Here is a 23755-nt window from a genome sequence, read left to right as displayed (position 1 = left end):
TCTGAGCCTCTGGGCCCTCAGCAGCTGCACACCTCTGCCAACACAATACCAGGCCTGGTGTCACTGCTGCTGTAGTGCAGCATTTGAGTGGGCAATGAGCGGGCATCAGGCAGTGAAGCAGTCAGTTAGAGGAGGCTATCATTACCCTAAAATGTAGCGATGGCCCCAACTTGGATGGCCTTATACAGGAGGTAGAAAACTTCCAGGAGGATGAGTCTATCAATGGCTACTAGTCATGATGGCTACATCATACCTCTGGGATTAGAGGTAGCATGCCTTGGAATACCAGTTCCTGGGGAACACAAGTGGGAGGCCGCCATTACCCTTATGTCCTGCTTGTGAGCTTCCTGTAGACAACTGGTTGGCCACTGTGGGAACAGGATACTGGACTAGATAAGGTGTGAAGGTTTGAGGCCTACAAAGGCAAAGGGAAAAAAAGATCAGGCTTAGAGGCCTGGAGTTTTCTGTTGGGAGGGGGTATCCCTGAGAGGACTAGTTTCCTTTCCTTAAGTTTCAGTTTCATTTCCCCTGTAAAGTTTAATTTCGTCATGTCTGAAACAGTACTTTCAGTTTTGAGGGAGGAGGGTATATAAAGAGAGTGAGAGAGCCAGTAACAGCACAGTCAGGGAGACCAGAGCCTGAAGAGGGAGCAGGAAGAAGCAGCCTGGAGAAGTCTAAGTACAGCTAGGGTAATGGAACTTGCATTCTGCAACTTTTATTTTCTCTTAAGGTCTTTTGTATCACTCAGCTCTGTTCGGTAAATATTTTTTGTTGAAGTTGCTTGCTTTAATTTACCAGTAAACTGTTGTGGTTAAACCCCATGTAGAGGGTCAATCACCCCATGCCTACAGCCTAAACCCCATATTCTTGTACAGGGGAAGGTAAAATAACAAAGGTGGGACTCTTAAGGAGGCAATAGGTCTTTAAGGAGTTGTTCAAGGGGTCCAGGTCATATGGGGGAACCCTGACAATAGGCCTGTGGTCAGAGCTGTTCTAAGGACAGGACTCAACAGTGTGTTTAACACTGACTCTGCTCTGAGTTATCAGGGGGAGGACGCTGTCCCATCACCAGTGTTGAAATAAGATTCAGCTGTCAGCCTGGTCAGCTTCTATACACAGGAGGGGAGGGGCACCACCCTTTGCCTCATCAGGAAAATGAGAGCCAGTGTGGTGCAGTGGTTAGAGTGTTGGACTGGAACTTGGGAGATCCAAGTTCTAGTCTCCACATGGCCACGAAGCTCACTGGGTGACTTGGGGCCAGCCACTGATTCTCAGTCTAGCCTACCTCACAGGGTTGGTGTGAAGATAAAATGGAGGAGGAGGATCATGTGAGCCACCTTGGGTTCCTTGCAAGAGGAAAAAAAGTTGGGATCTGCCTGTCTGCTTGCCTATGATAGACTAACAAGTAACAACACAGTAATTTCAACATATGTTTAGAACTCAACATTTTGGCTTCTGACTTCATCAGCAGCTGTGATATTAAATGGATACCAGGAATGACAGTTTGGGATGTTGGGAAATGAAAATTCCAAAGGAGAAAAAAAGCAGAGGTATGTGTGGAATAAAGCTTATGAGTTGTCCTCCAGATTAAGGCCATATGGACCAAGAGTTCGGAGTCTGTAGATCCAGAAGTTTCCCTTTCTACAACTTAAGGCTGATTGCTGGAACCGGTAACTGGACCAGGGCCTTCTGCTGGGATCAGATGAAGGGTTATGATGCTTTGATCACAGCTGCTTTTGACTCACACTCTGATTAGACTTGCACTGCCTGGTTCTGTGCTTGTTTGTCACATTGAAAATAGAACTTCCCCAGTGTGATGGAGATGCTCAAAGTATTCCTGCCACAGGAGCTTGCGCATCGCAGCCATACCTCTCATTAGGGTTTCTGGCAGATGCTGCAGCCTGTAATGCAGGAGAAAACCCCCACCATCAGACAATCACTTTCCTATGCCGGTGCATCACAGGAAAGGCTAAGAGCATGAGCTGTGAAGACTCTGATTCAAATAGTCATACACTCCTAGATGACCTAAGGCAAGCCACCAATCTCTCAGGCTTAGAACTTACTTTGAAGATGTAGGTAGCACAGCGGTGGGGAACTTGTGGCCTCTGGCTGAAAGAGGTTCCACTCCCTGGCCTTATAGCCTAGTGGCTCTGCAAATAAATCAGGATTAGTGGGATGCCAAAACTGGTTGAGGGTGTTTAGTTTGGCAGATCTCCATTGAGATAATCAGGCCAATGGCTCTTAATGACCAGCAAATACCTGAAGGCATGCATCTCCCCCCACCTTCTCTCCCTTCTCCTAAGGAATGGGTTAATACAGCCGGTGTAAAATGTGAGCAGGTTTTCTGCAGCAGCTAGGGTCAGACTGAGACAGGAGCAGGCTGGGGAATCAAGACAGCTGAGTTGGAGCTCTTGATGCATCTTTAGGGTCAAGACTCCAATGCCAGAAACTTAATGGGGGAACAGTATCTGTTGGAGTGTTAAAGCTGTGAACCTCCATCTATACTCAACATGTGTGTGCGTGTGTAAAAATAAAATATGTATCACAAAAATGCTATGAGAGCAATTCTATGGCCCCTAGACAGTGTCTGGGGCCCCATAGCATAGTTCGGATGGATCTGAGTCGGAGTCAGTGCTCCAACTTTGGACCCAGGAGTCCGAGCTCCCTGCCTCTTCCCCTCCCAGCTGGTGCGAAGAGAGCCATGCCGGCTGCCCCTCTGAGCTCGCAAAAGCGATCTCAGAGAGGACAGAAAGGGGATAGTTCTATGGGTGGGGAGGGGACTGGGGAGGCAGGGATATGAGTTATATGAGTTATCCTTCCCTCCCCCTCTGCAGAGCCCTAGCCAGATGGGTAAAAACAGCCATCTAGCAAAAATGCGGAGCTGGAGAAGCGGGGAGGCAATGATTGCCACTGTGCTTCTCCAACTCTACATAGGATGCCAGTCAGCCTCCTGGTTCTGAGCTGACCAGCATCTGGATAGGATTGTGCCCTAAGCCTCCAATGACTTAATTCCCAGGAAAAGCAAAATCCAGGGTAACACTTGGAGTTCTCAACTCTAGTGGAATTGGGCTGAGAGGTCATAACAATATAAATGCTAAAATATATAATTATTACATCATTGTTAAAAATACCAGAGTCCTGTCCTTCTTGCATCTGGTCACTCTACAGCATGCAGGACTTCAGCAGGACTTAACTTGGGTCAGTAGAGTTGGGACTGCACCCTCTGCTTATCCCAGATGGATCTGTTAAGACCCATCTAGTGAACACCTACATAAGGTAGCTGTCATGTTGCTCTTTTCCAGCATTCTGTAGAAGTCTTCATGGGCGATTTCAGCGGTGTGTTCATGGAAATCACCACCAGATGTTTGCACGGTTTTACAGCTGTTTGATAACGGAAATGTTTTGATATTTGTTCATTTTCTCCCCTGATGGGAAAAGAGGAACCGTGGTGTTCAGGAAAGGAGATGTTTTTGAAAACAAAAGATTTAACTATCATGTACACTTTGCACTTCTTCTGCCTGTGATTTGAACCACAAGGGAAAGAGGCCATCAAAGCTTTATTGTGTCAGGATATTTCCTTTGCTCAGTGGAGGCTGGTTGCTCTGATGTCAGCGGAGTGGTGAATCTGCTCCGGGTTTCAGTCAGAACTCTACAGGAGCTATCCAAGGTGCACCCTGGATGGCTCCTTTAGAGTTTTGCCTGAAACCCAGAGTGGATTCACCATGCCATTGACATCTGAGCTAGCAGCCTCTCCCAGCGTGGTGCTCTCTACATGCTTTGGACTTCGGGGCAGAAGTCCAGGGACCCACTCAGTGGGAGGGCCCCCAAATATAGCAGAGTTGGTTTACCAGTTTGAAGTAAGTAAGGCAATACATATTGCCATCTAAGGAAGGGTCCCCCATAAGACCATTCAGTCCAGAGCCTAAAATTACCGACCTGTAGCACTAGAGGCGGGGCTGCAGTGGCTTAGTGGTTAAGATGCTGAACTGCAGACCGGAAGGTCGGCAGGACAGCAGTTCGAGACCCGAGTGCTGCGTGACGGAGTGAGCTCCCGTCTTCAGTCCCAGCTCCTGCCAACCTAGCAATTCGAAAGCAAGAAATGGCAAGTAGATGAATAGGTACCGCTTCGGCGGGAAAGGTGACAGCGTTCCGTGCACCTCGGTGTTCAGTCATGCCGGCCACATGACCACGGAAGCATCTTCGGACAGCGCTGGCTCTTCGGCTTAGAAACGGGGATGAGCACCGCACCCTAGAGTCGGACACGACTGGCTGGGGACACCTTTACCTTTCGCACTAGAGGCACTGGAGCCTTCTGCTTCTGTGCCCACTGACTGGCAACTACTGCTCCTCCTTCTCTTCCTGTTATTGTTGCCACCCCTGCTGCCCACTAGGCCCAGCTCCTGCTAATTCTCCTCTGCTGAGTGAGTCTGGTGCCCATGTTGGGGCCTCTATGAGGTCAAACAAAATGGACTCATAGAGGCTGTACTTCCAGGGACTCTAGTCAGAAGTGCCCTCCCCTTGCTACTGGGACATGGGTTCTTCTCGGGCCTGACCATGCCAACCCCTGCTATTGGCCTTGATTTATGGTGAAACACAAACAGAACTCCATACTATAAAGCTATCGAGGTATGGCCATAGATTTTATTAATCAAAGGTGATGGGCCCGTTCCTCTCTATAGCAGGCCTGGCTCCCAGGGTTTGGGGTTCCTGGGCAGGCAACCTTTGGTGGGCCCCTTCCTGTGCAAGCCAGACCCTACCCCAGTGCCAGATGGCACTTGGCATCCTCCAGCTGCTGACTGAATGCAATTGACAGTTCAGCTCCCAACGTATTACACTGCTGTGGCTGCTGTGCTTAGTGTGGGGGAGGCTGAGGCTGGGAGTTAAGCAGCAGCGCTAACACTTAAAGGGTGCTGAAGTGGCAGTGGCTGCTGGGATAACAGACAAGGTGCCAACCGTGGTGACCACTGCTAGGGTGTATAGGCCCTAGCGCATGCCCCAGTATGCTGGATGCTGAAGCTGGGCCTGCTCTCCGTCCCTTGCCTTTCTTGTTGTACACAAGAAACTGGCGCTCACATCATGACCTGTCTCAGAGGGACACTGGTCCAGATCGATCATTGTCCACTGTGAGAGATTCCAGCTTCTACTGTCTTTGCACAGTTGAATAATTCTGGCCAGCAGCGATCAGATTCTTGGATTGCGGTTCTAGCGTGCCTTAACACTCTGCAAGAGCGGAAAAAGGAGCTAAGCACTTGGGGTTCACTAGCAGCAAGTCAAGGAAAACCATGTTTCAATGCTTCCTATGAACTCTGCGTCTGAACGTCAGGGTATGCCTCTGAATGATAGATGCTGGGGAACATAAGCGGGGCGATGCTGTTGCGCTCGTCTCCTGCTTGTGGGCTTCTCACAGGCAACTGGTTGGCCACTGTGGGAAAAGAATGCTGGACTAGATGGACCCTTGCTCTCATCCAGCAAGGCTTCTCTTACGTTCTGAACTCACTGACAGGGTAGTGTATTGCAGAATGAGATTACTATTAAGCCATTAATATTCAGTAATAGTATTAATAATTCTGTTTTCTAAACCCAGTTAATCTCCAAAGTTGATCCTGAATCAACACAGACTTAGTTTTTCTGTGGCTTCCTGCTAACTGTTTGTCCTGCCCCATCAATGCCTGTTATTTTCTTTTATTGCTGGCCTGTTTAAATAAGATTGCAAGACCTCAGAGCAGGCAGGAACTGTGTCACTTCTGTGTACACTGGGCTGAATAAAATGTTAAATAGTTCTGATACCCTCCAGCAGTACATCAAAGAGAACAAAGAAGAGACTCCTAGGTTGTACTCATGTAAACCATTCACACAATCTCTGCTACTCAATAAAAAGGAAAATATGTATTCCCCCCTCCCCATGTAAGATTTGGCAAGTTTCTTCTTCTTTTCCTGATGCACAAGGTGAGATCAGCTGGACATCAATGGTATATTGCATGGGGTCAGTAAATAAATTGAGGATTTATTTATGTGGAGGGGAAGTAAATAGTGGAGTCCCACAGAGATCTGTATGCTTTTCAACCTGTTCATAAATGATCTGGAATTAGGAGTGAGCAGTGAAATGGCCAAATTTGCAGATGACACCAACTTATTTAGGGTGGTTAGAACAAAAAGGGCTTGTGAAGAGCTCCAAAAGGATCTCTCCAAACTGGGAGAATGGGCATCTAAGTGGCAAATGCGGTTCAATGTAAGGAAGTGTAAAAGTGATGCACGTTGGGGCAAGAATAATAATAATTAAAAAATCCCAACTTCAAGTATAGCCTGATGGGATCTGAGCTCGTGGTGACTGACCGAGAAAGAGATCTTGGGGTTGTGGTGGACAGCTCGATGAAAATGTCAGGCCAGTGTGTGGCTGCTGTAAAAATGGCAAATTCTATGTTAGCCATAATTAGAAAAGGAATTGAGGAAGTGCCCTTTGACAAAGCTGTGGTGAGACCACACTTGGAATTCTGTGTGGTCCAATACAGTTCTGATCTAAAAAACGATATTGCAGAGCTGGAAAACGTACAGAAATGGGCAACTAAAATCAAGGGGCTGGAGCATCTCCCCTATGAGGGAAGGTTACAACGACTGGGATTGTTTAGCTTGGAAAAAAGGAGGGTAATGGGAGACATGATAGAGGTGTACAAAATTATGCTTGGTGTGGAGAATGTGGATAGGAAGACTTTTTTCTCCCTCTCACATAATACTAGAACCCGAGGTCAAACCATGAAACATTGGTGGGAGATTCAGGACAGATAAAAGGAGGGAGTTCTTCGCACAGCGCATAGGTAAACTATGGAACTCGCTACCACAAGATATAGTGATAGCCACTAACTTGGATGGCTTTAAAAGGGGGTTAGACAAATTCATGGAAGATAAGGCTATGAATGGCTACTAGTCCTGATCTCCAGTATCAGAGATAGTGTGCCTATGTACACCAGTTGCTGGAGAACATGGGCAGGAGAGTGCTGTTGCACTCACGTCCTGCTTGTGGTTTCCTGGTTGACAGCTGGTTGGCCACTGTGTGAACAGAATGCTGGACTAGATGGACCTTGGTCTGATCCAGCATGGCTCTTCTTATGCTCTTATGTTCATGGACTGCACCACAGTCGCTAAAGTTTAGACATTGCTAAACTCTTAAAGCGCAATCCTATGACTACGGTTAGCTAAATTTGGGGCTCAGTATTTACAAAGCATCTTTCCTAAATATGTAAATGCATACGTCATCGCATTTATAGTTCCAACAACCTTGTAAGTTATTTAGATCAGTACTGTTATTGTCCATATTGCAATATTGAGGCATATTGAGCCTGTGACTAACTAATAATGGTGCAGTATTTATCTTGTGTATTTTAAACTTTCTGATACAGTATTGCTGTATTATTCATTGTTGTATGGTATTTTTACAGTTTGTTTGGCATTTTATTTCGATATACTGTATGCTGTGATCTTTGGTCAAAACAAACGCATTTGATAGTTGATAATACAGGTGATAAGGCTGCAGCTGTTAGTAGGCTTGCCCAAGGCTGGCTAAGAAATTCACAGGCTGCAGTTAGCCGAGATTTGAAGCTGGGATCTCCTGGCAGAATCACAGCTCTTTCTCTTAATTTGGAGTTTACACGTTGGGGCTGACCTGTGGAGGGCATTTTAAGTAGTCATAAGTTGCTTGTGTGCAGTTCACCACTTTGATTGGATACATTTTGCCCTGCTACAGCAAATATTCAAGAAGAACAGTGACCTTTATAGCGATTTACTTGAACTCCTCACCTTATGATAACAGCTGCCATGTTTGTGGATCTTGTTCCATCTCTCACAAACCGGCTGAGACCATCTTGTCTTTGTAACAATAACAACTTTTATCCAGCCTTCCAGAACTTTGTTGCAACAGTGGCCCAGTTCGCACATCATGGGCAATTCCTGTGTTATTTAACCCAGGAATTGGCAGGGGCGCACAGGAGCAAGCAAATGCACTGCTTACCACTTCCATATTCAATAAGCAACCCAGGAACACGCTGTTCTTGGGTTGCTGTGTGACATCCGAACTCAGAAACTCTGGGTTGCTTATGGGTTAACAACCCAGAGTTAACCCAACAATCACCTGGGGTTTATTGTTGGCCTTAATGTGCAAATAAGTCAGTGTGGACTCATCTCTATTGTCCTCTCTGGTAGCCTAAGAGGATGCATCCTTGGCTATTTCTATAGATTACAGAACTATTTAAAGCAACCTCCATACCACACAGCAGTGGTTACGTGTGTAAAAGAGCTCTAAACTGACTGATTTCAAGACAACACCACCCTTGCAATCCTAAACACGATTACTCAGAAGTAAGTCCCACTGAATTTAGTGGGACTTATTTCCTAGAAAACATGCTCAGGACTGCCTTAGCTGGGGGAAACTACTTTCTAAGGGTGCAGTCCTACACGTTTAGACCGAAAAATGACTCCTACAGCTCCCAGCATGCACCAGCAATGCTGTCTAGGGTATGCTGGGAGATGTAGGACTCTTTTGTCTAAACTGGCATAGGATTGTGCCTTTAATGTGCCACAAAGCTCTTCGTTGTTTTTGCTGCCACAGACTAACACAGCTACCCCTCTGGAAATTGTTCCAAAATCTTTATCATTGTAATTAGGCCAACAAAAATGTCACCAAAAATGTGCAAGCTTTCAAGGTCTTCAGATCTCCTCATCAGGCAAGATGTGACAAAAAGAAGCAGACTCCATGACTTCAACATGAAATAAACAGTAACAGAACAGGTCTAATATTGAAATTGTTTACTGAAATCGTTTTTAGCTTTTGAATTTCCTACGTTAATCTTTCAAAGATTAGGTTTTATTATAATGTCGCATCATATAACGTTGCGGTTTGTACTTTTTTGTGAATTGTTATGAACCGCCCATAGAGCTTCAGCTACTGGGTGGTATAGAAATGAAATAACAACATCAAGTCCCCCCCCCCCCTCGTGTGTGTGTGTGTGTAACATCTTGCCTGGTGGAGAGAGCTGGAGAACTCGAAAGCTTGCACAGTTTTGGTGAACTTGGCTTTGCAAAGGTATTCATATAGATTTCGAAGTCAAAGCAGAGGGTTGTTTCGCCGAGGGCTCCAAAAACTGCCCTTGGAGGGCTGCAATCCTATCCACGCTTACCTGGGAGAAAGCCCCACTTGGGACATCCTCCCGAGCAAGCCGGCCGAGGCTTGCACAGAGAGGAAGGCGAGCGCCGGAGCCTCTCCGGGGGCCTGACGCCGTTGCGGCGCGGCGGGCCTCGCCAAGCAAGCCCGGCCTCCCCCCGTTGCCAGCGCTCGGCTGCGAGCAGCGAGCGCGGCCGGCGCCACTCGCGCCGTCGGCCGGCTGCGCCGGAGTGGCGCGCACACGCCTCCATTCGGCCGGGCCCAGCCAGTCCCGGCCCTTCCCCGTGGCGTGCGAGCGCGCAGCTCGTCCCGCCCTGCTTCGGAGGCGGCGGCAGCAGCGCCGCCACCGCTCGCAGTGGGAGGAGGCTCCGCGCGGTGCCAAGAGGGGCTCGAGCTGCGCGCCGCTCTTGCGGGGATCGGGAAGCATCCTTCGTTCCTTCCTTCCTTCCTTCCGTCCTTCCTTCCTTCGTTCCTTTCCCCCTCCGGGCAGCCGCGAGGAACAGCGAGGTGGGGGGTCCGGGCTCTCCGCTGCAGCTCGGCCTCCTCGATGCGGGGAGGCAGGCGGCGGCGGCGGCGCAGGGGCTCGCCTCTGCCTCTCCGCGACTCGCTGCCTGCGCGCTCCGGGCGCCTCTAATCTGCCCTCGCCAGCCAGCCCCGGCTGCCTGCTCTTGGCTCCTGCGTCCTTTATCTGCTGCTCCTCCCGCCCCTTCCCCACCCCTCGCACTCCCAATCTTCCTCCAGCAGCCCCCCCCAACCCCCCCTCCTCCTCCTCTCCCACCCCCGAGCTCTGGCTGCAAGGAAAAGTGTCTTCATGAACCCCAAGGATGTCCGGGAAGCACTATAAGGGCCCAGAAGTCAGTTGTTGCATCAAGTATTTCATCTTCGGCTTCAATGTCATCTTCTGGGTGAGTGGAAGAATTGGGCTGATTTTTTATTTATTGAGCTACCATGGACGGTCATGGCATTTCTGTTCGCGTGTGTGCGCGCCCGCGCGTGTGAATTCGGTCCTGCAGAAAATAAACACAAGGCACTTCAGCGTGCACGGGGCTGGATGCGATGAATAATGAAGATTTTTCTTTTCTTGGGGGGCGGGGGGGGCTTTGTGTGTTTTTACAGTGGGTTGAGCTTTACAGTGGAAGTCCCAACAATGCTGTTCTCTTCGTGATGATCGCTTTTCATGTCCGCCCGCCGGGCCACCTTTTGCAAAGAATGGATTGGTTTTCTATACCATTTCCCGAATACATCTTGTTGTAAGGTGTGAGCCCCTATTGTGATGAGAAGCCGATAAGACTTCCGTGGCTTGGAGAAAGCGCAAAGCTTTCCGTTCCTGGAAGACGAGGAGCCATGTAGTTTGAGAGCAGGATTACACAATGACTGTAAGCATGATGTGGGTTGGATGTGGTAGCAGAAGCTCTTAATGCAGCAGAAGCAAGGAGAGAATTCTATACTTAGCCCCTGCAAAAATAATACAAATTGAAAGAATTCCAGGATAGCTCAGGTTTAGGATAAGCATTTGCTTTGCACTGTCTCTTTGCTGATCTTGTTTTGACTCACCCCTCCCTGACCTTTTAAATTGTTTTGCTGTTGGTGCTGTGGTAGTCGGAACTCTAGGTTGGATTATTACATCACTATGCTATTTGCATTGCTTTTTCCCCTCTCTGAGATGGCTTTGAATGCATCTTCTCTTTTTTAAAAAAGCATTTGCCACACACACACACACACACGGAGATCTTATGTTTCTGATTTATTGTGTGTTTGTTCACTTAGACAACACACAGATGCTGAGACCTTATGCTTTTGATTTATTGTTCGCTACCATGCACCTCTAGGAATGGAGCAGGCCATTCATAGGAATATTTCAGAAATAGGGGTCTTGATGGGTGTGCGTGTGTATACACACACACACACACACACACTCACTGGAAACAATTGAATAAGTACTTTGGTATCCATCCCAGCAGAGTTGGGTCAATAGGAGAGCTCTAGTGAACTAACCTTACTTGTGAGCAGCTCATTACATAAAGAAAATTGATTCCCTGTTAATGGTGAGAGGTGTGTGCACACATAGGGGATCTCTCTTGAAAGACGGTGTTTGCGGGTTGGTTGGGAAATTCATTAAAAGCCATTCTGATCTGTTGTTCCATATGGAAAGGAAGGAAGTGTCACCCATCCTCCTTCTCTTCTTGTTGCTAGGATAGGGGCTTTGATTATTCCTGGCATTCTGGTCAAAAGTTAATAGAGAGGCAGCCAAAGGGCTAGAACAGGAGCAAGGTGTTAATGCTGCTGTGGAACCTGCCAACCGAGGAGAACGCTTCGTGCATATGACAAACTGGGCTATAGTCTATCAAAGCTTTCGCCGCAATAAATGTGTAACTCTTCGGTGTCACAAGAGTCTTGCTTGTATCTGGTTGTTAATGCGCTCATCTAGAAAGCAGAGGCAAAGGCAGTGTAAGTTAATAATTTTAGTGCGAGTCCTTGCTGGAAAACAGAAAACCAGAGTTGGGATAAATGATGATGTAGTGTGTGTGTGTGTGTCAAGTGTAGCACAAGCAGCTGTGCCGTCTTGTGAAAATCATAGTGGGTTTTTCAAAGTGCTTGCATATATCTAAAGATCTCCTGTCTTCATCACCCTTGAAGAACAGCATTGACTATACATTCAATTAAATAAATTAATGCTGCATTTGTGACATTAGGGAGAAGAGGAAAATATCCAGAGATGTTCTAGACTGAAAACTGTTTTTATTTTTAGAAAATAGTCTGGTACATTTTGAGCTCTACAATTTTCCCTCCCCACCAATAATTCTTTATCTTTTTACATCTTTCCAGAGAGGGATGGATAAAAATAAAATTAGTTTTCTACAACTTTTGTATATGTCCCCCCCCCCCCCCCGGTCATGGAGTGGTGCAATGTATTGTTCCTTGCCTATTCCTAATGTCATTTTTATATTTCATCTCAACCATTACAAATCTGGTTTGTAGTTTTTTGCAGCAGCTGTCCATAGTTTTAGAAGGGTATGTGTGTGTGGGGCGGCGGCAGCAGCAGCAGGGGGGGGGCAATGCAATGAAATAAATACAGATGTTCTCCAGCTGGTGAAGAGAAGGCATTGTAGAATGCAGCATGTGGTTTTCTTGGATAGAACATACTACAGGTTCTATATACTGTATCGTTGTGAGACTTAAGAACCATATTGAAATGCAGAATGTGATATGACGTGTTGACAAAAAAAAAAAATCGTCCAGCATTTCAATTTTGACCTCTTGGCATAACTTTGGTAGCACCTTGGCTATAATTGTGCGTGCATGTGTGTGTGTGTGTGTGTGTGCGCATGTGTGTGTGTGTTAGCTTGCATCCCAAGGGGAGTTGTGCATTTAGTAGAGCTCAAGACAATTCTGGGAAAATACTGTGATGCTTGAATTTTCAGTCCAATTATTCCAGGAAGTACAGTTGTTAGATTCCAAACTCCCCTTCTTACTGAGAGGTTAAAGATATGTTAATGGGTGTTGGAATTATTTGCTGTGATAGTTTAAATGCAGCTGGAATTAATGGGTGGTGTTGGTATTATTTCCAGACTTCAAATAGGCATTTTGAAATTCTCTGTTCAACTTTTGGTATCACTTGCCTGTCTTCTGTTCATTTTAGCTTTAGATCCAGAGCTGTAGAGTGTTTTCAGATTGAATGTATTCTATGTGGGGTTTCATCTCTCAGTCGTTGGCGAGAGAGACTTCTGAACGTCCAGATTCTTATACTTGGCTAATACGTTAAGTGAGCATGGGCTGAAAATGTCATCCAGAACTGAGTGCCTGATCTACTGTGATGTTACTTAGAATGGAGCGTCACTTTCCCATTGGTTTGGCTGCTATGATGTCACAGAAGCAGAACAGTTTAAGGCTAGGTAGCTGAGTGCATTGTAGGCTTTCAGATTTGAAGTTCTAGCATTAATGAACAGCATCTGTTGAACTGCTTAAGTATTGCCTGCTCATTATGGGCTTTCTTAAATGCATTTGGTTTCTATAAATTAAGTAACCGGTTCTGGAGCCTTTTGATGGAATGCCAGTTGGCTATAAGATGCATCTCGCTTATTTTGTGTATGTGTTGGGTGTGTGTGTGTGTGTGTGTGTGTGTGAGAGAGAGAGATGTTTAGGAGGGAAACTGCTTAAAATGTGAAGTAACTTCTGAGTTTTTAGGTTTACATCTGCTTCCTGTTCAACGAATATTCGGCATGTACAATTCAATGGAATGGTTTGATGTGTAGCTTGAGGGTTTGTTCACGCATTAGGGCATTTCTTATGAGTTAGCATTTGCTTGGCCAATACTAGCATATGAGTCGATAATTCATGGATTTGATTCTGCAACTTCTGTGATGTTAGATGTACATCATCATGACCATTGCCATGGCTGAGACTGTGAGCTACCTGTTGCATTGTTCTTGAAATGCAGATCCTAGAATGGCTCTTGTATTTGTAAAAGCAGAGCCACATCTGTTCTATAGCTCATTTATACTGTACTTCCACTAGTTTATCTCTGCCCGGCAAGCCACCATGCCATCCAAGATTCAGCACACAAACCAGGGACTTGTCTGATCTCACGATTCACTGCCTTCTTCCAAGGTATTTTAGGATGAAAGTTCATAAGTACATTAAGAGTGCAATCCTATGCATGTTTAGACAGCTGGCTGGGGAATGCTGGGAGTTGTAGGCCTTTTCTCTGTCTAAACATGCATAGGATTGCACCTTTAGTCAAACTCTGTATTTTGATTTTTTGCTGAGCATGTGCGGGGATTATTTTTGTGAGTAACCGTATGGGATGTTTAAATGGTCTTCTGATTTACTGGGAGACTGGCAGAAAGTGAGCTAAATGTAGTTATGTAAGTGTTCTCTGAGTGTTGCTCTCTGTTGGACAATAGCAAACTTGACTGTAGATCATTAATAGCACCTTGTGAAAAGGGTATAGAATCTTTCCCATGGCAGCTTCTTTTTGGAAATGGGAAATTCAGGCTTGGGGGAAATCAAAATTGCCACTCTTCTAAATTAGCCTAGAATTCAACTTATTTTAGAAGGATCCTCATTTATTCCTGAATAGTTTGCAGTGGATATATATATAGAGAGAGAGAGAGAGAGAGAGAGAGAGAAAGCGAGAGCATGCTGTGTGCATGTGTGTGGTGAGATTCCACAGGTGCTAGAAAAGTTACTAGTCCTTATTGCTTTGAAGATGTGCTTCAGCAGGAATGCCTGCTGAAGTATTGGAAGCCAGATACATGGCTGAATAAAGGTGTGTACAGTTATGCATGTGAACAGGAGTGTGGGTTTTTGTGCTGTAGAATGACATGTCTGTGAATTGAATCCTGATTATTTCTTCTTGTCCTATTTGACTTTTTTCCTACTAGAGCCTGGCATGTATTCCTGATCAGATGTTAGTTTAGTGCTTTAGGGTGCAATCCTATGCATATTTAGACAGAAAAAAATCCTACAACTCCCAGCATTCCCCAATCAGCCATGCTGGCTAGGAAATGCTGGGAGTTGTAGGACTTTTTTCTGCCTAAACACACATAGGATTGCACCTTCACATTTTTAAAAATAGTGTATTTAAAACCTGTTTGGAGATCTGGAGAAGTTAGGTGGATTAGCAGTTGACACGAGAGCTGGCTGATCAGTGCTATGCATAGATCTGCTCTGGAAAGAGGGGAATAGCTTTCTGAATTGCCAGCACTGTGCAAATCTGGTTTCTGCTAAAACAAAAAACAAACAAAACAGAAGTAGAGATTTTCCCTGAGGCTGATCCAGGTGAGAGCTGTAAGTGGTCGAAAGGGCTTACTGCTGAAGCCATGCACGTCTGTATGCTGCCAAAAATGTTCAGATGTTAATAGTGGGGCTTCGGTCTTCTTGCTTCTCTTACTGGCAGAACTCAAATTAATCATGTAACACAGCAGGTAGCTGGGGGGAAAATTGAACTATGCATTTCCTGTTGATCAGTTAGTGATAGTACTTCACTCCTTTGAAATATCTGTTAGTAAAATAGATGTGGAATGGTTATTTAATTCGATTAGGAAAACTAAAGCAGAAATCTAAATGATAATACACTTGTCAGTTTCCATCTATAGAAAACTCTGTGTGTGTGTGTGTGTGTGTGGTTGGGAAATCTTGAAAACGGTTAAAGTAACCAATAGAGCAAGAATAAGAGGAGGAAACCTCAAAGGACTACTTTAATCGCAAGTGGCATACTTTTGGAAAATAACACATGCATATAATGACAACATAGACTATTTTTTCTCCGTAATAGCTTAAGGAAATACGACAAATCATGTTTTTTATGTTCTCACTCTTGGTAGCTGTTTATTGTTGTGGATATTTGCTAAAATGGTGGTGGTAAAACTTTTTAAAAAGTGCAGTAGCAAAAACATTCACACTATGCAGACAATTATGTGAGTTGTAGAATGTGTCTGTTTTGTGCAAATCGCAGTGTTGTGCTTCCCTTGGTGTACAATGTGAACTGGGAGTGGGGAAGAATTTTATTCTTTAGCTTGGACAACACACAGTCCTGTATTATCATTCTAAGCAGAGTGAAAGGCCCCACCTGTCACCTTGTGACAGTCCTGGAGGGTAATTGGTCGTGGCAGTTGTGTCATTCTGTAGCACATGTTAACTTTTCAGCCCTTTGGCTGCTGTATCAAGTGGCAACTGATGTATTTATCTCTAGGTAGTACACTGCAAGCTGGACTCAAACAGTGACTGGAGGCAATTCATTAGTGGTAAATGGGAATCTATGGTAACGGCAGCTTACTTGGCAGCTTCCCCAGTGTGAGACTTATGTACCCAGGATTAAGAGCTGGGGAAGTGTCATGGCTGGAATCTGGAGATTTCCATGCACATGTCCAAATGTGTCTACCATTTCTACTTCCCACTGAAGGCCCTTCTGTACTGGAGGGTCCGGACATTCAGGAGCAGTTCTTAGACCAGCGTAGGAAGCTGTGCTCTGAAGGGAACTCTCGGACACCTTATGGGCACAACCCCCCCATTGTTTCCTTGCACAAGTCCCATTGAAAGTAATGGGAAATGTGCAAGAACATGTGCAAGGCATGCTCTTGGTGTGGTTATTGAAGTTCCATGTGTGGCCCTTTGGATCCTGCCTTAGGTGTAGAGAAGTTCAGTTAGTAAGTCTGTCTGCAGGCTCTCTCCTACACTAAGAGTATGTTGAGTAAGAAAAAGGCAAAGAAGCCACATGTAAACATAGTGAAAAAGGTGTGTGTGAGTTATCGTTTCATGTAGAGCTGCATATAGTTCACTACATCTGAAGCATCCCCAAATCATAGGTCCAAATCATGGTGAATTAAATTGGGAGTCAGACTTGAAAGTTCTCTCCACCCCCACCAGTAATTTATTTTTGGCTTTAACCAGGATTTACCACTGCGTTAGCCCCCTTGCTAACCATGGTTCCTGTTGAGGGCTCCCATCTTAATGTTAGCCAGGGCTCCCATTTTTGAAACCTGAGTTAGAAGTGGGCTTGCAGATCTGGATGAAGACGAACCTGGTTAGCATTAGCTACTGGCAGTGTTGGTGCCAGTACAACACTAAACTCTGGTTAAAACTGACAAAGAAAGGGAGGGGCAGGAATTCACCTGTTAGAAGAGTGAACATTTCCAAAATTGGCTCCCAGTTGGCAGTATTGCAACCGAAACTCTCCCCACAACCTGAGTTCGATCCCAGCGGAAGCTGGTTTTCAGGTAGCCGGCTCAGGTCGATTCAGCCTTCCATCCTTCCGAGGTCGGTAAAATGAGTACCCAGCTTGCTGGGGGAAAGGTAATCACGACTGGGGAAGGCAATGGCAAACCACCCCACTATAGTCTGCCATGAGAACACCAGCAAAAGCGGCGTCCCTCTAGGGGTCATTAATGATCCGGTGCTTGCACAGGAGGAACCTTTCCTTTTTCCTGTAAACCATGGTTTGTGTTTAATATCTGCACCAGACCACAGCACAAGCAAATGGACTCTTCTGTTTGCAGAAATAGAAGGATGAATTGTGAAAGATTGGTAAGGAATGTTAACGAGAAATCACTATACACAAAATGAAAGGCTTCATCCACTCAAGGAATGGCTAGTGGGTTTGACATAATAGACTGCCTCCAAATGATTGTCTGCAAACTGGCCGTAACTCTTGTGCTGTATAAGATGGTAGAGAAGGAAGGCTATGGTGCTTGCTATCGGTGAAAGGATGCATAATCAAATTATGTAAAAGCCAATTATTTGCCACCTTAGCCCGGATCCTTCAAATAGATCACCACTGTCCATTCTTATACCTGCCTCTTTCTAATCCAATTGTTCTTAAATGGCATTTCTCTGAAAGTTTGCATAAACATACATGAGCAGGATTTTAAGAGCAGGTTGTTGATGGATATCTAACTAAATTTAGATGGCACTGAGTCTATAAAGTCTTTACACCCAGAAAGAGCAGCTGGTGTATAAATAAAATAGCCAGTCTAAGGCACTCTTGTGTGTTTTTTTTAATGCTTTGTACTCTACTAGCTTGTTCTGTTTTCAGTCTTGGTTTAAACCATCTTTTTTTTTCTTTTTTATTGTAGCATTTATTTTCCCAAGTGAAATATATATATGGATGCATGCTTTTGAGACTTTTGGGGCCAGATAGGGGGATTTGCTTTACAGTCCAATGTGCTTCATACCAGTCTTGAAAATAATTCAGGTGACCGTTCTCTCTCCACTGCTTTCCCAGGTTTTATTTCTCTCTTCTGCCCTGCCCCATGTCTGCATCTGCTACTTGCAGTCCTTTTAAGACAGGAGTGGGGAACATGTGGCCATCCAGTTCTTATTGGACTGCAGCTCCCACCAACCCCTGCCAGCATTGAACAATAGCCAGGGATGATGGGAGTTGCATTTCAATAACATCCGGAGAACCACATGTTCCCCATCATTATTTTAAGGTGAAAGGAAAACTGAGTTAGCCAAAATGGTTTTATTTCTGCCTTGCAAGGTATAGGTGGGTTGCGTTTCACGTTGCCAGGCCTGGCTTTAAGTATCTTGGGGTTCTCGATTAGTGCGGTGGAGTCAACAGGCAGGTAGTTTTCTGCTCATCAGCCACCGAAGGCCAGTTTCAGTGGAACTGCAAGTTCTGTTTTCTGCTTTCCCTTGATGACTTCCTCTATCACTTGCTCTGTTTGAATATGTCAGTATCGCCTTCTCCATAGTCCTTGGTGATCTTGCAGGCCAGAACCTCTAAAAAGGCATCTGTGGCAATGACTGCTCTGAGCCAGAAGTGACCATCCATAGCATCTTCAAAGGGAGCCTTTCAGGGTATTGATGCAGGGATACCAGGGCCAGTCACTGGTTCTTGCACATGCCTGGGCTGTTTTGCCTTCTCTGCTTGGTATTAAGTTCTATGAACTCTCCAGCAGGAGCTGCAAATTATAGCTCATCAGGCTACAATCTTACTCAGGCCAGAAAAGAGTTTTCGGTCATACTCATGCTTAGTATACTTAGTGTTTTGCAGCCCTAAAGATGTGCCAGGCTACAACTTCCATTATCCCTAGCCAGGAAGAACCATGCTTCCTGGGGATGATAGGTGCTGTAGTCTGGCACATCTAGAGGGGGCAGTTTGGGGAAAGTTGGCTTCGCCTATACACACACGTAACATTATGAACGAATAGAAACAAAATGGTTGCATCATTTAAGTTTTAACTCAGTTTTACAGAAGATCAACAGCTTTCTTCCCTGCTGAAGATGGTTAGCTCTTAAGTAAGTGCTGTGTAAATCTGCAAGTGTGCTTCTTGCCTGAGCTTCTGTAGCATTTGCAACACACAAAGGGAGTTTCCAGCCTTTATAACATTTGGGGCCTCATTTGTGCAGGCTCTATTTACAAGCCGCTCCCATTGACTTTAATGTGAGTTGCTTGGTGCGGCAGCTGCATATTCAGACACTTTTGGTTTCCATCCAGTGTGGAATAAGATGTGAAAAGACTTCAAAAGTGCCGTGACCATTATTTGCAATCTGCTTAAATAGCTGAAGAGCGAATGTGGAGGAGCAGGCAGCATCACTGAAAAGCGTCCTCTGATAAGAGGCCTGTGGAAGATGGGCTTATTTTCCTTTCCTGTGAAATACATGAAATGGATGTAACTTTATTTACTCTCTTGCTAAAGGTGGTGATGATGGCTCGTCTTGGTGGGCTGATGCCCCTGTATGCCCATATAATGCATCTGATGACAGGGGATATCTAAGAGAATAAAATTCAGAAGAGGTTATGTTTTTTATAAATATAAAGTAAACATGTACCAATCCTGTGGATTGGGTTCGGGGAGGGGAGGCTTCCCAGTTCAGCCAGGAATTTGTGGGTAGCCTCGGTAAAGACTCCTTTCAGCCTCTGTTTGCTGTCTGAAAAATGGGGATGATAACAACTTGCTTCATAGGGTGTAGGCAGGGAGAATGAAACAAAACCAGGATTGTGAATGGGTTTGTATGTTAAGTAGTCTATACATGATACTAATGGAATGCAGCAATAGATAATGGCTCACTTGTCTTGATTTGGCTATCGCTGGGAGAGGAGAATGTTGGCATTCTAATCACCAGCCCTTACCAGCGTTCTAGTACCTCTGTGTCCTGTCTCTGTCAGGCACTCCTATAAACTCTGGGCAGTAGCATAATGCCTTCTCTGACATGGTCTCTAAGTAATCGTTAGGGGGACTAGACCAAAAGCAGCCAAGAGATTTGTTGTTTACTCGTTAATAGTTCCCTAAACGATGTGCAACTCGGCCTTGCACATCTGTTTGTTTTTAAAAATTTATTACCCCACTTTTTAGCATTATGTTCATGCAAGTGGCTGCTAGCAATAGATCAAGACAATTAAAACAAAATTGGAAACGACAAATGAAAAGTAAACACTAGATAAAAACCAACAATTTTAAGCCAGCATCAGACAGAACAAAGCATAAGAACGTAAGAAGAGCCATGCTGGACCAGACCAAGGGTCCACCAAGTCCAGCATTCTGTTCACACAGTGGCGAAGCAGCTGCCCACGGGAAACCCACAAGCAGGACCTGAGCGCAGCAGCAGCACTCCCCTCACCCATGTTCCGCAGCAACCGGTGCTACACAGGCTCACTGCCTCTGGTACTGGAGGTAGCACACAGCCATCAAGACTAGTAACCATCAATAGCCTTTTCTTCCAGGAATTTCTCTAACCCCCTTTTAAAGCCATCCAAATTGGTAGCCATCACTATATCCTGTGGTAGCGAATTCCATAGCTTAACTCTGTGCTGTGTAAGAGGCCTACTCCCAACTACATCTTGGGGGTTAAGTTGGGGGAGAGGGGCACATCATCAGGCTACGCAGGAGCCTTCTGGTTCCCGTGACTGCGTAGGAGCTGTAAGGCAGAGGTGCTGAACCTTAGGCCTGCAGGCCAAATCTAGCCGTCTGGGTTTCTCCAGGTGGCTGTGCCTCTTTCCCCTGACTGTCCATTGCTTGGTGGTTTCCCAGCGTTTGCACATTCCCTCCCCACCACCCATTCCAAAAGGTTGAAATGCCTCTCCATTGGCTTCGTTACTGGCAGTAGGAGCCTTAACCTAAAATTTTTGCCTTTGGCCCCACCCACCAGGGAAATGTGGCCCCTGAGAGCTTCTCGGAAATTGCATTTGGCCCTTGGGCTGAAAGAGGTTTGACACCCCTGCTGTACATTAAGGCCTGCAACTTCACCCCCCCCCCGCCCTTTGCTGCAGCTGAGCTACCAGGTACAACTTGATTGTGGGGAATGTAGGCCAGGGGTGGACAGACCTCAGGCTTGTGGGATCTACTCTTTTTTCTTTTTTAAGAACCCAGAGAGATCTACCAACAAGAGCCAGGTGCAAAACGATGGCTCAGGCAGGCCAATATACACTAAGAATTAAGGAACAGGGGTGCCTCTCTGAACAGATGCTTAGTCCAGAAATTTGTGATCAGATAAAAGGAAGGACTTCTTCACACAGCACGTAGTGAAACTATGGAATTCCCTACCACAAGACATAGTGATGGCCACCAATTTTGATGGCTTTAAAAGGGGTTAGACAAATTCCTGCAGGAGAAAGCTATCAATGGCTTCTAGTCCTGGTGGTGATATCCTACCTCCAGCATCAGAGACAGCCTGTCTATGTACAAGAGTTGCTGGGGAGCTTGGGTAGGAGGGTGTTGGTCCTGCTTCTGGATTCCCTGTTAATAGCTGGTTGGCCACTGTATGAACAGAATGCTGGGCTAGATGGACCCTTGGTCAGATCCAACATGGCTCTTCTCATGTTCTTATGTTCTTATGATTGGTACCAGAACCAAGCTTGCAGGGTCATTCACACGAAAATCCACTCCTGGTTTCCCCAAGCCTTCTCTTTCAGCAATCGAATTTAGTTGCTATTGTTAAACCATTTGGAATCAGAAACGCCTGCTGATCTACTAGAAATGGCCCAGAGATCTACTAATCGATCCCGATCTACATTCTGCCCACCCCTTACATAGGCCTTCGCACTGTCTGAGCATTTACAGTTTGTGTGAGAGGGCAAAGTTTGGACTCTGTGTGCTGTAGGATGCCTGGCTTGCAGAAGGGCGTGGGCAATTATTTTTCTGTGCTGTGGTCTTTGGCATACCCGTGTATGCCAGGGGAGCCTTTGTGCATGCACTGCTCCCAGGGTGTAGATGTGGTCAGTGGAAGCATTGCTTATTTCTGCCTCAGTGGGCAGGATCTAAATTAGTGCTGTGCTGAAAATTTCTCCCACATTTTTTTCAACCATTCTCATTCAATTTGATAGAAGAGAAATTGCTTTAGAAAAGAAATTCAGTGGTGAAGAAATTTCAGAGAAATTCTCATGGGTTGGGTTTGGGTTTCTTGGGCTTACCTTACGTAGGAGGTGATGCAAGTGTCCTGTTTTTTATTGTACAGTCATCTCTCTGGCCGCTTGTAGCCTCCTCAGCTTCCTACACTTCAATTAAAGCCCAGTTTAAGGCACCGTGAGGTAATTCCTCCCATGGAGCTTTTTCAGATCAGGATGTGCAGGCATCCTGGGAAGCTAGCTGTGATTAGGTAAGCTGAAAAACACCACAAAAATAAATGATAAAACATCCTGAATGAGGCAGAACAATGGGAGCCCCTTTCATGGGGGAAGAAAACTTTCAGGAAATTGGAGGACAGATTTTGGCAGAGCAGTAACTCCACCTCATCCCTGGAGCGGGACACAACACTGCCCTCCACACACCTGCATTGTGGTGGGTGCAAATTGGGGGCCAGCCTGCCAAGACAAATTAATGCAGTTGCACCATGAAAACCCCAAAACTCTTACCATAAAAGAAAGAAGCTGTGCTACAAAACCTGCCAACGGGGAGCCCTGCCTGTGAGAAACTGTTGAGAATTTCTCCTCCCCCTGGAGAAATTTGATGAAATTGTCTCCCAAATTTCTCTGCCCACAAACAAGGTAGAGAATTTCAAGAAGCCATTTGTGCCCAACTCTAATCTAAACATGTTTAGTTTGCAATCCTCAGCCCCTTGGGCTGCTGTGCTGTGCTGTCTAAGACTACAGTCCATAACAGATATTGGTAACTTTCATATAATGGGAACATTTATATCAGTAGCATCGGATGAGATGTGGCAGAAAGGCTTGGAGTAAGCAGTGAGGTTTCTATTTCTAGGTCTGTACTTATTTAATTAAAAAAACTAGTTGAGTGCACTGTCTAGTAGATATTGTCAGTGGCGAAAGTGCTCTGCAGCATTTAGCAGGAGTCTATATACGGCTGAGGTCTCTTCCTTAGCCCTGAGCAGGCACAGAAGTTGCAGAATCATAGAGAGGTATCTGAAGTCAATCCTGCCCTTAAACAGGCTTCTTGTATGCTCATTTCATGAAGGATCACAGAAACTAATGCTTTAGTCCTGCGTACACTTATACTGTGAGCATAGTGGGGCTAAATTCTGAGTAAACATGTATAGGATTGCACTGGATGTGGTATTAAATCTATTTTATTGAGAATAGTTGACTCTTCTTGGAGTCTTCTGAGATATTGCTGGGATGACATTGTCACCTGAAACTTAACTGGATGTGAGCACATGTTCTTAAAACAGACTTTCCTTCTCCTCCTCCTCCTCGGCCTCCCGCCCCCAGATCCACCAGTTATATATATAAAAAAGAGTTACTTAGTTCTGCAATATCACGGAAATGCATGATATTTGAAAGCATATCTAATGTGGTGATGGACACATTAATTTTGAAGCATTGGCTTGCTTACAGTCAAGTCATTTATCCTCTAAACATTCTTACTTGTGATGGTAGGAGAGCTTAGATAAGAGCTCTGAGATAACGAGGGAGTAATCGTATTAAACCTTGACCTAGTTCTCCGTTAAATCATACTTCACATACTGTTAGTAGCGGTCTCTTGTCCAAAAGGTTTCTCTTGAACAAGCACAAAATGTAGGGCACGATTTGGATATTTTATCCATTGTGTGACAGTTTTGCAATTTACTTACTGAAATATCCTGTCAAATGTGAGTCTGTGTGACACAGTAAAAGACACAGTCCTGGAACTGGGTGGGCTCAAATGCCACATTGGTCGTGGACTCACTAGGTGGCCTTGGCTAATTAGCCTCAGTTTCCCCATCTGT

At 45.4% G+C, this 23755-nt stretch overlaps 1 protein-coding gene across 2 annotated transcripts in view; it reads left to right on the top strand.

Moving 5' to 3' along the window:
* The first annotated feature begins 8905 nt into the window (after positions 1-8905).
* Positions 8906-23755, top strand: part of TSPAN5 (tetraspanin 5) — a 115985-nt gene continuing 101135 nt past the window's right edge. For both annotated transcript variants that reach the window (XM_084855692.1, XM_084855691.1), the window contains exon 1: positions 8906-10056. In XM_084855692.1, coding sequence (XP_084711818.1) covers positions 9976-10056 — 81 coding nt within the window. In that variant the 5' untranslated portion in view covers positions 8906-9975. The remainder of the gene's footprint in view (positions 10057-23755) is intronic.

Source organism: Heloderma suspectum, chromosome 5 (assembly GCF_057233095.1).
Source record: "Heloderma suspectum isolate Gila_16-S chromosome 5, 16-S_ref, whole genome shotgun sequence".
Taxonomy (NCBI): domain Eukaryota; kingdom Metazoa; phylum Chordata; class Lepidosauria; order Squamata; family Helodermatidae; genus Heloderma; species Heloderma suspectum.
This window is presented reverse-complemented; position numbering and strand designations above follow the sequence as displayed.